At 39.2% G+C, this 17,728-nt stretch overlaps 1 protein-coding gene across 2 annotated transcripts in view; it reads right to left on the bottom strand.

Moving 5' to 3' along the window:
* FGD3 (FYVE, RhoGEF and PH domain containing 3) overlaps positions 1 to 17,728 on the bottom strand; it is a 102,550-nt gene that overhangs the window by 20,070 nt on the left and 64,752 nt on the right. For both annotated transcript variants that reach the window (XM_082209422.1, XM_082209423.1), the window contains 11 exons: positions 16,372 to 16,461; positions 15,609 to 15,745; positions 14,404 to 14,560; positions 12,756 to 12,894; positions 10,811 to 10,869; positions 7,989 to 8,135; positions 6,570 to 6,662; positions 5,708 to 5,787; positions 5,363 to 5,393; positions 4,006 to 4,107; positions 1,340 to 1,402 (listed from right to left, as the gene is read on the bottom strand). In XM_082209422.1, the coding sequence (XP_082065548.1) occupies positions 1,340 to 1,402; positions 4,006 to 4,107; positions 5,363 to 5,393; positions 5,708 to 5,787; positions 6,570 to 6,662; positions 7,989 to 8,135; positions 10,811 to 10,869; positions 12,756 to 12,894; positions 14,404 to 14,560; positions 15,609 to 15,745; positions 16,372 to 16,461 (1,098 nt within the window). The remainder of the gene's footprint in view (positions 1 to 1,339; positions 1,403 to 4,005; positions 4,108 to 5,362; positions 5,394 to 5,707; positions 5,788 to 6,569; positions 6,663 to 7,988; positions 8,136 to 10,810; positions 10,870 to 12,755; positions 12,895 to 14,403; positions 14,561 to 15,608; positions 15,746 to 16,371; positions 16,462 to 17,728) is intronic.

The raw sequence follows: 17,728 nt of genomic DNA on the forward strand, positions 1-17,728 counted from the left end.
GAGAATACTATGGTGTGACTGAAGCAAGCTAAACTGTAAGAAGGGCTGTAATACTTAATCAGTGAATATACCTAATTACCATTTGAGTGGCTAAAAATGCGCCCATCATTAAAGCAGGAAGCAGATTTTTAAAATGGAAAGTGGTATAAATGCAAGTGTTTCCAAAAACTGTAGGTGACAGGCACCATCTCAGAAAGGGGACTCCACCTCCTGCTCTCTCTCAAAGGATGCCTTTTCTAAGATATGCTGGGACATATGAGTGTGGCATCGGAAAAACAAGAGAGATACAGTGGTACCTCGGGTTACATACGCTTCAGGTTACATATGCTTCAGGTTACAGACTCCACTAACCCAGAAATAGTGCTTCAGGTTAAGAAATTTGCTTCAGGATGAGAACAGAAATCGTGCTCCGGCGGCGCGGTGGCAGCAGGAGGCCCCATTAGCTAAAGTGGTGCTTCAGGTTAAGAACAGTTTCAGGTTAAGAACGGACCTCCGGAACAAATTAAGTACTTAACCCGAGGTACCACTGTATGCCCCCCCAGCATTACTATTCATATGCAAATTTACACAGATTTAATCAACCAATCTTACTAGACTGAAACTCATCTGATTAATTGGCTACAATTTCTATCATCAGGTGAAAGCCCTAATTATAAAGAATGCCAAGTACAGCACGCTGAATTAAAGCAGTTTAGCCTAGAGCAGCAGCTTTTCATGTAAGAAGCACCATCTGATATCTTAACTGGTGAACATCCGAACCAGACCTAAGACTCTAGTTTCCTAATAAAAGACATCTGTGGCGTATTATGGATGTGAGCCACGATTTGCAGTGCTTACATTGAAAACCATCATTAGGGGGGAAATTACTGTGCCTTTCCCAGCTGCCAAAAGTAAAGCGTTTCTGCTGATAATTCAAAGACTTCTAGTGAAACACAGAACGGACGAGCTTATCTTTCTAGTCTTCAGCTCAGACTTAAGGAAACATATAAGTCAAGTAACAATGGCTTATTTTGTACTGGCTTCAGGAGTCCTGCTCGCTTGTAAATAGAAGACAATGATTTCTTTCCCAACAGTATTCAAAGGAAGCTAATTCAGTCTGTATATGGACTCGTGCTTCAGAAGTGAGGTAAGTGTTGAAAGTTTTACAATAGAAAAGGTCAGGAGCAATTTTCACTAATGGTGAAAAGGCACAGTTCAAGTAAATAAAATTCGAATAGAGAATATAGGCTAATGCATGACCATGTCTGGAACGGGCCTGCTCCCCCCCTCTCTCCCCTCTCATCAAAACAAAACATTTGAACATTTGATTTAATGAGGCATCCTCCTCGCAATTGCTTACCCCTCCAGATGTGCTGCTACCATCTGTTCCTGGCATAGATTCCACAGAACTGGTGCTCGCTATCTGTTGTGGGAAAGCCATAAGAAAGCACATGAATACTAATAAAACACCCAGCTCTTTAATAGCTCAATACTATGAGCTCTTGCACTGGCCAAGGAGTGTTTGGGAAGGGTCACTATGACTGCTGTTACACCGTTCTTGTGGTTGCGAGGTGAGCCAGAGGTGCAATGAAGGTCTGCACTGTTACATAGGCACCAGACCGTAATGGTATATGACACCACTGATGAAAGAGCTGTTGTGAAATACAGAATAGCTAAAGACAATGGGCGGCAACACAAAATACCTGAGAGGCATTTCAGCCACTGTGGATACAGTTCTACCCAACATTGTAATTTGACATTGTGGAATGATAAATGAGGCACCAGAATAGACCTCCTCTGTCTAATATACACAGGATATCAGTAGTTATACTTTATTATAGTCTATCCACCTTTTGTCCAGGGAGTTCCCATTTTAGCATTTCCCAGCAAAGCATCCGCATGTTAGGACTGCCCAAGATATACTGGCTTGCTCAAGGACCCAGTGAACTTCATATCTGAGTGGTGATTTGAACCTGGATTCAAAAGGCTCATACAAACATACCATAGGCTCTTTTTGTGCACACCAACATATATCTGCCCATGATGTAATAACGTTTTGGTTCTAATAGAACATAAAATCATCATATTTAAAATTTTTGAAAGCTAGAAACACTGGAAAGGGTGTCACTCTGCACATCAACGGGTACAGTGTCCAACAAGTTAGAAATCCCCAAAGCGGCTCATCCACATAACTGTTGTGGGTGGTAATACTGGCTTCCAAGAGCAATTTAGTACTTGGGGGTGTACTATCATCACCCTGACCAAAATGCTGAGAGAATCTTGAGATGGAGAATAAAATCCAGGAGACATCCAGAACTGCTGTAGTAATGGGTGACTTTAATTACCCTCATACAGGCAGGCTATATGCTCCAAACATAACAAACTGGTAACATCTATTTCTAGATATCCTAAATGATGATGTTCTATGGGAATCAACTAGAGGGGTGGCACTCAGATCTTGGCATGAGATATAAGTACTGTTGAGCCAAATGGGAACAGTGATCCATAATGTTATCACATTTAACATATATGTAAGCGGACAATTGCCCAGAAAGTTCTACACAGTCACATTTGATTTCAAAAGAGAAAAGCTCCCCAGAATGAAGGAACTGGTAAAAGGAAGCTAAGAGGCAAAGTAAAGAGGACCCAATTTCTCCAGAATGCTTGGGGGTTTTCAAAACCACAATGAAAGCTTGACTAGGATGTATACCACAGTTCAAGAAAGGTACCACCAGGGCCAAGAGGATGTCATCATGGTTAGCAAGCAGAGAAAAGGAAGCTCTTAGAGGCTATTAGAGACCATTTTCTTGAGAAAATTGCAGCTTTGTTGAAAGGAGAGGGAGAGGAATTCAAGGAGCACATTGTTAAAAACAAAGACCACCAACAAAAAACTCTTTAAATACATGAATAGCAGGAGACCAGCTAGGAAAGCAGCTGGATCTTTGAATGACATGGGTATCAAAAGACTCTTAAAGGATAGAAGAGAAAGTTCAGAGAAGCTGAATGAATTCTTATGCCTGCCTTCACAGAAGATGTGGGATAAATCCCTGTGTCTGAACTTTCTTAGAGATGGAGTATGAGAATAGCAGTGACTAGGTTCTAGGTCTTATCGGCAAATTGAAAACTGACAAAACACTGGGTCCAGATGGCATCCACTTGAGAGTTCTTAAAGAGTTCAAATGTGAAACTGTTGATCTTCTAAGAAAAATATGTATCATGTGCCTACTATCAATCCCCATACCTGAGGAGTGGAAAGTAGCCAACTTAAAATGAATCTCTTTTAAAGGGATCCAGCAAATTACAGACCAGTTTACTTATTCCTGGAAAACTGGTGAAAAGCTTTATTAAAGGCAGAACTCCCAAGCATATAGAAGAACAAGTTTCAGCAAAGGTAGGTCCTATCTCACTAACCTTTCTTAGTACTTTGAGAGTGCCAACAAGTATATAGATAAAAGTACATCATCAAATATTCCTGAGTAAGTTTATCAGTTGCAGAATAAGAGGAGAGTTCCTCTTAAGAACCAGTAACTGGGTAAGAAACAGGAAGCAGAGAGCAGGAATAAATGGATAGTTCTCCTAATGGATGGAAGCAGAAAGTGAAGTCCACCAAGCAAGAGAGCCAACCTTGCATAATCAATCAAAGACACAGCACACATATGCTATTTGAATGGTAATGCCCATCTACTTTAGGTGGGCGGGCCCTCAAATATTTTATGGGGGGGCGCGAAAGGACCTTAACCCGTAGGAGTTGGTTCCTATGCCACCAAGGATTAGTACTAGGACCTGTGCTTTTAAGCATGTTCATAAAGTGACTAATGTAACTCAATAAAAGCAAGTGTCAAGAGATGGAGAAAATTGCCTCCCTTTGTCCAGTTCCCCAATGGAAAGTCCCAGGAGTGAGGCTCCACTTATGGGAACTCTGGATCAAAAACACAGGCTACAAATTAAAAACAAAAAAATTGCAAGTTTAAGTGCAATATATATGACAGCAAAGACCCACAGGTATAATGATCACTAAATGCTTACTGATGAATCTGGGAGATGCTCATCTTCTTGAGAAAAAGAGCTATTATAAGCTCTAAACGTTTCACTGTTCTGTTTATGCTTTTCAATTGTTGCTTGAATGACCTGCAATAAAATTCCAAGAAATGCAGTAAGTAAAAGTAACCTGCAAAATCTTATTTAGAACACAAAACCAAAAACTTTTTTTAGAACAAAACAAAACAAAACTGTTTGCAGATGTCATTACTTAAGAGTGTTGTTTCTACAAGATAAAGAATTTCCAAGTATGACTTACAAAAGTAGGGCCTCAAATTAAGAACGTAGTCTGTAAAAACTGAAAGGTCACTTCAGTTAACTAACTATAAGGAACAAAAGCACTATCAGAATTATATAAATGTAATGGGAGAGGTAGGCAATGGGTCTTCTGCTAAAACACCAATAAGATTTCAATGCAGAAGTCATCAGTTCCTCACCCCGAAGCAATATTTTCCATTACTGTAATAGAGTACATGTGAGGCTGCCTTTGAAGACACAGTTATTGTAAAATACTATTGTGGAAATGCTAACAGGGACTCTGCATTAGGAATCCATCTTGCTTGTTCTGAAGCATCTGCTTTGGCTATTCGTCTATGTTCAGGCTCACATTAAAGTGATTATGCTCACTTTTAAAGTTATTTCTTCATGGCTTGGGACATATGTGACCATAATTCTCAGAGACTTTGGATACCCATTACAAATACAGGGCTGTATCCGACCAAGCTGCGTAATGCCTTCTGCTTGCATAACGGGACTTCCTCTCCCTCTACTCCCTCACCAATCTGCTGTGGAGGGTTGGAGGAAACCCCAGGATAGATCTGGGTGGAGTGCAGCATCACATGGGGCAGAGAGGCTGTTCTGCTGTTCAGGCATAAGTCCCTGCACTAATAGGATGGCTTTGCTAGATACAACCCTTGGTGGATTATGATTAGGGAGCAGCCTTTTCTATTATAGTCCTAGTTATGGAATACCATTGGGAGGTTCACATTTGCCTACTCTGACATCATCTTAGCATCAAAGTCTTTTTTTACTGTCTCAGGCATGTTAAGGGCATGCTTTCATCTCCAGTGTTTGGTTTTTTTATAATGCTTTTTTAAAAAAAAAACTTTTGCTAGCTTTATTGTTATTTTACTCAGCTTTACTTATCTTTGTATAGCTGTATTTTATTGTTTTATTGTAAGTTGCTCAGGGAAAGGTGTCTTTTTGGCAGGGTGGGGTATAACAGCTTGGAAATAATGAAATGGAGAAAAAAGTTCCTATATGCAGCTTGATGTACTTAGCAAAGAAGAACACCAAAAATGAAATAGGATGGCATAAAGGCTAAGTAAAATATGCTTATATTGACCTGGATCCATTCTTTCTTCTCTTCTTCTGTCCTATAAAATGCAGAAAAGACATACATGTTGTATACATGTAGCATATTCAGTAGCTGTTTTAATATCTGCAGTCTTATAAGCAGATAATAGTCTTATTCATCTCTACAGTAAATTCATGTTTTGTTGCTGGAATCTGATATGCCACCTATTCTAAACTCGGCAGCATATAATTGAAAACTACCCTTTGCTTCCCCTTTACCTTATTTATGATTCAAAACAATAGAATTTACTAGAATGAATTATTTTACCAATTGCTTCCACAGCCTAACATTCCTTGCTCAAAACATGCAGAATGAATGAACAAAATTCTGTACCTAGCTTGTAGCTCCAATGATCTCTTCTTTCCTGTTATTGAGAATGTATGAGCCACATTTTGCTTGCTGATTTCCTGGACCTAGGAAACCAAGTATATTTTGCTATACTTTAAAATGTAATTTTCCAAACACTTTTAAGATTACCAAACAAACCTCTACTCTCTCTAAATAAACAGCAGCAACTATTAATAATAATAATGAACTGTTTGTTTAAAAATAACATCTAGTGTCTACTTTTTAATGACAATGCTTTCAGAGGCATTATTTACACAAGGGTTTTTCTGAGATACAAACAAGGTTTGCCAGCTGGTAAGGTGCAGAAGCAGTTGGTGGAAGAGACTTGAACTCTAACCTAGACTGTATCTGCGACTTGTCTAGGCATGGAGAAATGTATGGGTCCACATCCACTATGTTTTAAGCTCAGTGGCTTTCAAGTGGCACTGATGGTACTGCAATGCCAAAGGAGAAACTGACTGTGGCTTTATTGTTGTTATTGTTTGCACAGTCCCCCTGTTGAAGTCTGCAATACTGCATACTCATTTCCTGCAGTTCCATCTTCAATAGCAGCATGTCATGTTCCGCCTTCCACGTTGCCTGTGTTTTACTTTGCTTATGCATCTGGGGATGGCCAAAGGGCTTGTTTCTCAACAAGAGTGACAAATCCTGAATCACAGAATCATAGAGTTGGAAGGGAACCTGAGGATCAACTAGTCCAAACTTCTGCAATGAAGGACTAAACAGCTGTCCCTTATGGGGATCGAACCTGCAACCTTGGCATTATCGGCAGCATGCTCTAACCAACTGAGCTATCCAAGCACTGTTATAAAAGCATATTATAAATGCAAGTGAACAAGATACAAACCTGCAATCCTGCAATATCGATCTTTTCTCGCACACTGAATTTCTGGCCTATTAATCTTAGTTTGGGCACGCAGTACAACACCATGCTGTTAAACTGCAATTGATGGAAAATTCTTGTTATGGTATGTGGAAATCACTTTAATATTCAGCCACACCCTTCATTATAAAATCAGTAAGCATAGCCACCCCCTTAATTGCAAAATCAGTTGTTATAGTTCATTTCTCCAATAAAGGTTAAAGTTTCTAGCACTGTGGTGTGTGAAATTTATCAGGAATTCATTATTATAGCAACAGCTCATGGGGGGATTGAGGAAAGCTCAATTTTGACTGTGAATCGTCTACATCGTATGAATTGTGATTTTTAAAATATTTGTATTATTATTATTAAATTTCTTGGTCGCTTCATCTTGCGCAGGGCAACCCAAAGCAACTTACAACCAGACAGACAGACAAACAAACAAACAACACCCCACAATAAATACATTAAAAGGAAAAGGAAAAAGAAACACCTTTAAAACATCCTGGCCATGTACAAAAGGCCACAGATATAGTTAAATGCCAAAGGCCTGGTTACAGAAGGGGGAAAACTGCCTGGCAATAACTATGATTGAAATTCAATGCCACTGCCAGACAGAATGACACCCCCTACCGCCCTCTTCTCCAGACACACTATATTGGTTGTTCTCCTACTCACCCACCCCAGAGCCAATTTCCAGGGAGGGGAAATACCCCTTGTACGTCCTCATGCAGGGCTTGTGGCAACAGGAGTCAGGTGAATCCTGCCCTGTACCTGCAATGTACAATATAGCTGTACAAAACCAACCCACAACATGCTGGGAAGATGCCAGAGTGTTTTCCAGCAGATATTTCAGTAGTATTCTCTGCAGAACTATAAAAATAAGAAAAGCCTTCTATGTCACATGTGGACTCACACAGAGAGAAACTATGTGTGGATATTATATTCAGAGAACCATGTCAGAAGATCAACATCTAATGGCTGGCCGGGCCTGACCTCAGATTTCCAAAGTGCTGCTCCTGTTTTTTGCACAAAATGGTTGACGATGTCCACAGGAGCCTGTGATTGTTAATGATAATTTAAAAGATTATACTTGAGTCTGGTGGCAATGGGTTTGTCAGGTTAATGTCTGTGGACTATTTAATATTCAGCAGCATAATACTTTGGGATAAACTAATAAAAGAAAAGTGCCAATTACACAAAAACCAAAGCATCATCAAATACTGGTATGGCGACAGAGAGAACATTTTCTTTAAAACAGAACAGAACCTGCTTTTGTGAAAGGAAAATACATGTGCAATACAGAGCAGACTCCACCAGCAAGACCTGACCAATCAGATCAAAGGAGACTTTGTGTCTACAAAGTAGGTGAACACTTTACTCCTGAGAAATGAAGTAACTCACCAGAAATAGATACCTATCCTGAGCGGTGCCATTCTTTGCTGACAGTTTCTGAATATGCCCTTCTTTAATCAATTCATTGGCTGGATTAACAATATCCTCTTCTCCTCCAAGGCGCTCATACACTTCTAACAGCTTGTGCATCTTTTCCTACAAGCACAAAAAGGAAATGCCAACTCAGCTAACAGCTAGCCTTTGTCTATTGCTTTACGATACACACACTAGAAGAAGAAAAATAATTCAATTAATTAACAGGGGAAATGCTACCTGCTAAAGAATTACTAAATATTTGTATGAAAAAACAAAAAAATGAACCAACAAAAAAATACATGAAAGAAGAAATAAACAGTGCAAGTCCATGGTTTTTCACAGCCTTAAAAAAGCAACCATGAAAACAGAATGCACTCTAGCAACATAAAGCATTTAATCCTCTCTATTTTAATCATCTCTTGGTACTTCATTGCATTGCCACAGAATCCCAAATAGCTCTTCTGTCAAAGTAGTCAGGAAATTGATTCCCAAGATCATGAAGAAGATAAAATTCTAGCCCTCACAACAGCAGTAATAAGAGCTGGAAGCTAGGGAAAGACACTTTCATGGGGATCTGATGCCCACATATGAATTTTAGCAAGCAGGGGCTGCCTTATATGTGTCACAAAGGTCTGTACACCAATTTCCAGTGCAGCCATTAATTTCTTCCTGACAACCAAATTCTTCTCAGGGTAGACCCATTGGCATTGAAGGACGTGAGGTAGTAATGTTTATTGATTTCAACAGATCTATTCTGAGTACAACTAGTACAATGGTACCTCAGGTTAAGTACTTAATTCGTTCGGGAGGTCCGTTCTTAACCTGAAACTGTTCTTAACCTGAAGCACCACTTTAGCTAATGGGGCCTCCTGCTGCTGCCCCGCCGCCTTATCCTGAAGCAAAGTTCTTAACCTGAAGCACTATTGCTGGGTTAGCGGAGTGTGTAACCTGAAGCGTATGTAACCTGAAGCATATGTAACCTGAGGTACCACTGTATGATGTTGTTGTTGCTGTTGTTGTTAATCCCCCACCCCATTTTCCCTGACATAGTTGAAGGTAGCTTACAAGTACATTAAAGGTAAAGGTAAAGGGACCCCTGACCATTAGGTCCAGTCGTTACCGACTCTGGGGTTACGGCGCTCATCTCGCTTTATTGGCCGAGGGAGCCGGCGTTTGTCCGCAGACAGCTTCCGGGTCCTGTGGCTAGCATGACTAAGCCGCCACCCGCGTCCCTTCAAGTACATTAAAAACCACTAAAAACAATAATTAAAAAACAATTAAACATTGATAGGATTAAAACTACACACACTTCAGCTTCCTTAGCAACTGTTCCCCATGCCTTGCTATATGTGTGTGTTGCAAGCTGCATGGTTTCTTTATTATTGTCAGCCTTTGATCCCATCCACTTGGCACTCAGAGCACTGGCACAATAAGAGAGCCTTTGAACGCAAATGTTTCCCTGCTCCTGTGCAAGAATAATGGTGTCTCAAGAAGGAAGATGAAAACACCTCTAACTTGTGAATCTGAGAAAGAGAAGAAGCCACAACTACTTCCTGTAAAGAACGCCCAGAGTGAGAAACAAGTGGCTTCATTTAAAACATTGCCTATAATTATTTCTTACAAAAACAGAAGTGTTGCTAGGAGGTAAAATTAGACAAGTAAATATGTCACATCTAAAACAAACCTTGCATTTTCTTTAAAATGTTTTCAAGAGAAGGCGGGGTGATTTTATTAAATAAACACATACACAAAGCTTGGATCTTATAGAAATTGTCTCAGTATTCTGTATATATGTGTGTGTGTGTGCATGCGCGCGAGCACGCACACACACACACACACACACACACACACACACAGTTTTATGGATTTTCAGTGTTTCAACACGATTACAAATAAGTATTGCTAATCTTTGTAAATGTTCTTATTGCAGTTACTGCATACATTGCCATTTTGGAAACCAGACTAAGCCTGCTTTTCAGAGTTTGACTAACTGAGATGTCATCTGCTCAACCACATGAACACTAGCACTTAGAGAAGCTCTGCAGGTATTAAAACCAGAAACTTCTGTAGGCAAAGCATATGCTCTGCTGCTTATTCCATCATTGTTACATTTCCTATAGGATTTTCACTTATAATCAACTGTCTTTATATATGTCTTCTTAATGACAGAAGCATGGTCTTTAATCTAGGTTTGGTTTATTTTTCACTTGACAGAGTGAACCTTAGGAACATGTCCACTTGCCACACTATAAATAAGCTCATTGTGAGCCATGCATTCATTTGCCTAATGACGAGAATACCTCCTGCCCCCAAAATGGTATTAGGGTCACAGGCAATTGCAATTTCACACAACACCTATCTCATATATGTTCATATTCATATATGGGTAAAAAAGGTAAATATATGGACCTGTTCTCTGCCATATATAGGGTCAAAACCCCTAATTGGCCTGTTTCATTTGTAAGAACAACGGCTGAATATTTTAAGTATGCTAAAACTTATGAACATTTTTAGAATCTCTTCTAAAATGTTCCAGCATTTTGAAAATGGCTACATAAATTAGTATCAGTCGCAAGAGGGAAAATGCCAGGGGGGACGGACAGACCTCATATACATAAATAATAGATAATAACTATAGAAAGTCACTAATTTATAGTTCAGTTTGATCTAGAAAGTTTGAATAAGTATGAAAAACCAACATTAAGTCTTCATGGAGTAATGAGAAAACCACTGGTTCAAATAGGAAGCTCAGTTAATGGCTCAGGTGATGATTCAGTTACACAATTTCTACTCACCATCTTTCGGATGGCTGCGTTTGAATGGTTTGCTGCAGTAGAAATGAGCTCCAGTGATTCTGTAATAAAGCAGCAGCAGTTACACATTCTCCACATCATTATCAGTTAATAGTGCAGTTTTTTATTTCCCTGATGTGTACAGCATTTCTGCAAAAATGCGGCTGCACATAAATGACAGGTTTGTAAGGAAAAATCCATTGCATCATATTCCTGTGCTTGTGAGGGTCAAGCGTGTATGCAAGAGTATTAACATAGGACACATTTTTAAAAACTGAAATAAGTAGCACAGATAACTTGCAACTTGTGTGCATTCAGATTTACATGCTTGGCAAAATAATTAAAAAAATAAATAAAAAGGGGAAGGAGGGAGGGTGTTCCAGGAAAAATGACTTTGGCAATCCTACCTGCCATTGAACCCAATGTGTTTTGACTATATGCGATTTTGGTTTTGTGTGATACCCAGAATGTACTGGGTGAGTCGAGAGTCCCCGTATACAGTGGGCAACAGTAAATTACCCAGTAAATTACCAAGAGAGGAAAGCAGCAATATATGAACAGTTATTTTGCTTAGGCACAGCCCTATTTCTACAACTTCCTGTGCAGGAACAGGAATTTCTTTTCCCCAATTTATGGTTGGTGTTAATGTAGGTTCTTAATGTTCAAGCCCAGCCTCAAACACCTCTCTGAAGGTGTTTCACATCTGGAACATAATCTGTGCCTTTTCTGATTGTGTGCTTCCAAGGCACATATTCATTATATAGAAGGAAGCTGTCTTTAGCAAATGCTTCTCTTCAGTTGCCCAGAATCCACATAAGGAACTGCAAGCCCCCTTTTGTCTGTACTTTTCTTTGTGGAAGGAAACCTGCAGGGGAACTGATATCACATTAGACTTTCAGCCAGTTAAACATACAAAGCAGATCAAGCAAGACTGAGCGTATGGCAAGCTATAGGAGGAAGGCTTGCTTCTCCGTCCCAGCGCATGCTGAGTCTATATATGTGGGTGGGAGGATTGCATGAACTGGCCTGGATACTTTTGAACAGGAAGAATTCTACATCCAACTCATAGCACCTAGGGAGAAAATGGCCAAAGATACGTTCTTTACATGTAATATAAAGAATAATGTATTACGGCATTAAAAGATATAGATCAGCAGATGGGGAACCTATGCCACTCCATATTTATGTAATTGTTATTAAATTTAATAAACCTTCATCTGAGGATCACAAGACAGTTTACAATATAAAAACACAAAAATGGTCACACAGTCTTGGGTTGATGGGATTTGGAGTGCAACAACATCTGGAGGGCACAATTTGCCCATTCCCGAACTAGATGATTACTACCAATCAATTACTTTAGGGATCTAAACCTAGCAACCATTGTGACCCACTGTCTTTCTCCTTGTCTCAGATTCCGTTCTCACTCCCATGCCCATTGTTCTCCCAGCTCCATTGCCTCTTGAGTTCCTGCCTCTTAGTTTACCCATTTCCAGTGATATCTTCCTTATACTGAGTCTCCTCTCAAATCTATTTCTGTCCCTGTGTAAAGTTGAAATCCTACCCAATCAGAAATTTCAATTTCTCTCTCAAAAAAGTTGGCTGGCAAACAGTTGAAATGTCAGGAAACGTTATGCGCCATCATGACACTTCAGCCAACTGGTGTCAGAAGCTTCACTACCAGAGAATAAGTTGATTGGAACTATCATTATCATGCAAAAAGTATGTATCAGGTGCTGTGCACTAAGTAAAAAAGAAATGACAAGTTTGGTTTAACAGGTCCACAATAAAAAGAGTGTTGTTATCAGATTGTTGTTATCAAAGAGTGTTGTTGTCAGATTTTGACAAAAGAGGAAAAGGTTTAATTTTGAAAAGCTATAACATGATACATATTTATGCCCCCACACAGAATAAGATGCCGAACCATGTGGATGAAAACTGTACATACTTTCAGCATCTTTTCGGTCTAGTGACTCTTCAGGAAGTTTTTTAAGGTAATCCTTTAGGAGAAGCTCATAGCGTGGAATTCTCTGTACAGGTTCCAGCATGTGATGCTGTAATGTCAAGTTTCCACATATTTCTTCTTTCTGTAATTAAAGGAAAGCAGGCTGATTTTCTGAACAATTTTTTTTTCTTTTGCTATATCCATGTACTTAAACCATTTAATGATGTAGGACTGTAGAAAGATGTTCATATGCTTAATTAGTCAGTTTTTTAAAATTATCATAAAGATGCTGGCGGTTATGGCAAGGTAAATACAGAATCAAGCAAAGTGTTCTATAGAACTGCTTTCAGATGTACAAATTATCATCATAATAAAAAGGGGAAGGAGAGGAAAGGACATTTAGTTACTATGTCATGCTGGATCCAGGCCCAAAGGCATCTCTTACTGGTACCTTGGTTTCAACCTAGGCTCAGTCCAGTACAGCAGTCCATCCCTACATCTACTACCCAATTCATGTTCCTTTCCTGTAACAGTATTATTTATTTCATTATTTCTCAGTGGTATATTCATCACAAAACAAACAAGTACGAAATGTTGTATACAGAATAGACCCAATGGAAGGAAGACAACATCAAGCTCTTCTGATCATTCCACCAGTGCCAGCATTTCACCTTACTGGGCAGAACAATCCCCTGTCTCTTCCCACCATGCACTGTTCTGGGAGTTCTCATGACCACCCTACCACCACCACCAGTCACTTTAGGGAGGTGTAGGGGGGCATCCAGGGGGAGGAGAGGGAAGGAGACTCACTGTGCAGGAAGAAATCCTTGCACAGGGCTTCTGCTGCTGACTGGGACTCAATAGACAAATCCTGCCCATTGAAATTAATGGACCTAAGTTACACATGTCCATTAATTTAAACTAGTCTGCTCTAAGTAAAACTAACATTGGATTCAACTCAAAGTCTGCAAGTTAATTAAGATGGAATACACTGATCAATATAATGACTATGCATGAAGAGAAAAACAGGTTTATCTTAAACTATGGATTAATGCAAGCCAGCAAATGTTGACAGTTCCCAGTTAGAAGGCTGCAGCAGCTTTGTTTCTCCTACTGTAGCCTCAGGCTTAGCTTAGCATTATTTCTGAATCCAGGATCATGGTTTATTTTGCTCTGGACAAACCATGACCTGAAACCAAGTTCTTACTGTTCACGGCTTGTCTAGAAGAAATAAACCATGATCTGAGGTTCAGGCATAACACTGAGTCAAGCCATAAAAAGTGGCTTCTTCAAGGAAGTTATTTTCCTTTGCAGCCTGGCTTCAATTCAGAGATAATAATAATAATAATAATAATAATAATAATAATAATAATAATAATAAATTTCATATGCCCATTTAATGGTTTATATTTATTACAATAGTCTCTGTGTAAAACCAGTGAGCTGGCCAGAGATCTAGCTGGCAAAATCACATGTCACTGAAATCAACCCTGCCTTCCCTAAAAGGTTTTCTTGGCTACAGAGCTACACAGGCAGACCTATCCTGAATATAATACCATAAGTTTGTGGAATGGAACTTTTTCTGGTTTCACTCCCTCGCATGTGTAATGTCAACAAGGCACGGACTGTGAGAAGTACAAATGATTTATACCTGTATGTTTTGAATAACAGCTTTAAAAGGAACAGATCTCTGCATCCATGTGTTCACCATGTCCATTGCTCTGTCAAAATTCTTTACATATTCTCCATACATCTTCAGAAATGGAGCAAGTTTTTGGACGATGTCTCCAAGCCTTGGGTTTGTATTCCTGTAGACAGAAGAAACAACAAGACAAATTTAAAGAAAAACACGGAAATGGAAGATGACATCAGCTGGCAACTACAATTGCACATCCTATGTTTGAATGCAGTCTGATATAACTGATCTCCATAAATTACAAGTATAGTTAAAATGACGTGGATGGGGGGAACATTCTACTTACTCACTTGCATCAAAATTAAACACGAGTTTGAAAACAACACTTCCATTGTTTTGTAAACAAGTGCTTCTATTATTACACCATTTGGAATTCAAAATTACAAGTTTTGTAAAAGTGCATATTTGAATTATCTCGCATCAAGTTGTGTGGCAGTAAAGCCGCTAGCACGTTTGCCAAGCTAAGCAGGGCACAGTATCATTTCAAACTGGATGAGGGATCGTGTGTTAAGATCCCTGCATTGCAGGGGGTTGGACTAGATGGCCCCGGGTGCCTTCCAACTCTACAATTCTACAGGCAAACACCAGTTGGAGTCTTCACAGCAGTGGTATATGGGGGGAGCAACAGCAGCAGCCTCCTGGCATTGGAGCAGGCAGTGATTTGTATGCTTATGGTGCAAGGCTTTGTATGCTAGATTTGGAAATGGAGCTTTCACAAAGATGGGCTTCCCTGAGGCTAGCTCCAAGCATGCAGTTCAGATGCAAGCATGGAACAGTGCCTAACACTGAAAACAATGAGAAAGAGCATTGTTCCTGTACCAGCTGCTGATCCCTACCTCTGAAAAGACAGAGGAAAGCAAAACAAGATAGAAGCTTGTGTTAATGTGGGCGAGGCTTAGTAGGTGCTATAGTTTCAGATGCAGCAGGGGTTTCAAAGCTAGTGAAACCACATGGTGGACCTATTTCAGGAGGGCCATCTCCTGAACTTTATTCTGTAAAGTTCATGGAACACTCAGGAGTGTAAAGATGTGACATACAGATGCATACCAATAACAGTGCATTATATTTTGTTGTGCTAGCATGTTACAGAAGTGGACATTTTTAGTTTCTAGGAAATTCTTAACATAGAAACATTTGTTTGTAGTCCTTCATTTACCCACCACTCATCTGTAATCCTTGTTTTGAGCTCAGGCAGAAGAAACTGTTCGTGGAAGCGATAGATGGAAGAAATATTTGAAAAGATTCCTGTTACCACATCGGGTGGAATCCCCGCCTCAAACAATTTAGTGCAAAAAACCTGCACCAAAACACACACACAACATCAGAACCAAAAGTATATTATTTATACTAATTTAAGCTGCTGGATGTTGACAGATAACGGATATGGATTTTTGAATTTCTCCCCAAGATGTATTCATGAGACATGTCTAGCTTGTTAGAAGGACTCCTCAACTAAAGACATCCATATATATTTCCAATAAATCTGCCACCTGCTTATTTCAAAGCCATTTGTTATGTTAGCCACTTAGAGTGAAAGCCAACTAAAGAAAAACCATGGATGTAACATATAAATTAAAAGGTGCTTTATAAATATTTTCAAGTATCATTCTTAATTAACATTTGGCTAGACAAAAAAACTAGTGAAAGAAAGAAAGAGGCTAAATGGAACGGTTTCTTTACAATGTGGCCCAATTATATATTTTTCTACTTCAGCACAAGACATTGCACAATTGGTTAAAAGACAACAGACATCTGACTCAGCTATTACAGATAAATTTGACTTTTGAGGAAGTTAATTGTCCAAAATAACTACCATCAGCTATACAGACATACTTGTTCAAAATGAACTGATCTAGTAGAGAAAAATTAAGTTTTCTTACAGGTTTTTAGCAAGGCTAATTTACCATATAGAAGTAGGCTTACCTGATCCAGAAGATGAAGCCTTTTAACATAAGCTTCTTCTGTATGAAGAAGTTCACTTGCAATGTTAAACAGCTTCTGTGGCTCTGAACACTGTAGACAACATGAAAAAGGCAATGTGAATTTTTCAGTCAAGATTACAAATGCTGAGCAAGTAATCGTTTTCATATTATGTTCTTGCAACTGATGAAGTGCACACTACCATAAAAAGTCTTCCATTTTACTGAGATGATGAAGTATACATTTGGATGGTTCATGAATCTCTTTACGGATGGTGTATGTTTCACTGTTTCTCTAAAATCAATTTAGTTCAGAGCAACCTCTTACAGTATAGTTACAACCATCTAATTTGCATATTTCACTCATTGTCATCAAATGTGAACTATGGAACCCTCTCACAAGGCATCCTTTAGTAAAATTTAGTACGATATGGAGCAAAAAGAGGGAAGAAATCAAAGTATGCCTTTCCTGTGGTTTGCTGGTGGCAATCACCTCCACAGAAAATGTCCAAATTCAACTTATGGCCTTAAAACATTGCTGCTGCTGCTTCATTTTAAAACAAACAAACAAACAAATAAAAAACCCCAAGAAATGAAAAGGGAAAAGCAAACCTGTTTAGGGGCAAAGTAAAACAGACTTTCTTATTGATTTTTGATCTTGCATAGTCAATAGCTTATCAAATGCTTTTATGAGGAACAAAAAAGTTAAAAGGTGTTTATGGATTGTTGTTGTTGATATTGTTGTTGTTACTACTATGTCTCTTTAGCCCTGAAATCCCTTCTCACTAGGAAAAAAGAAACTATAGTCCATGCATTGGGGCAAACAAAAAAAGGACAAAACCACTCTCAACTTTTTAAAAAAATAAGGCTCCAAATTACTGGTTTCAGAAAACTAGATAAAAATACCTATGCAATGCTGGTTTTTCAAAACTTCCTTATTGACTTCTGATCTGAGCAAATCTGATGACAAAACTCTAACAGGTGGCTTTGGAACAAGATCCAAAAAACTTTTCAATTTAAGGCACCCTGCACCTCCTAAGCTCTGCATCACATGCCAAGCTTATTTGTTACCAAGGCTGATGGTAACAGCAAAGCATCACACTTGATTAGAGCAAGGATATGAAGCCGCTTAAGTTCTCAGCCCAGAACTTCATCTCCGGATTTCAGGGTTTATGCAGACACATTCACCACTATTATTCTATTCTGCTTCCTCCTCAGGATATAACACTGCTCAGCAGCAGGAAGAGAAGAGGGCGAAGGAAGTGAAGACCGAGTAAGTGAACTGAGACAATCCCGCTCTTTACACCCTGATAGCTAATAAAATATGATAACCTGGTCAGTTGAAGTGTTCATCACATGGC

The sequence above is a fragment of the Podarcis vaucheri genome, assembly GCF_965113315.1.
Source record: "Podarcis vaucheri genome assembly, chromosome: 2".
NCBI lineage: Eukaryota > Metazoa > Chordata > Lepidosauria > Squamata > Lacertidae > Podarcis > Podarcis vaucheri.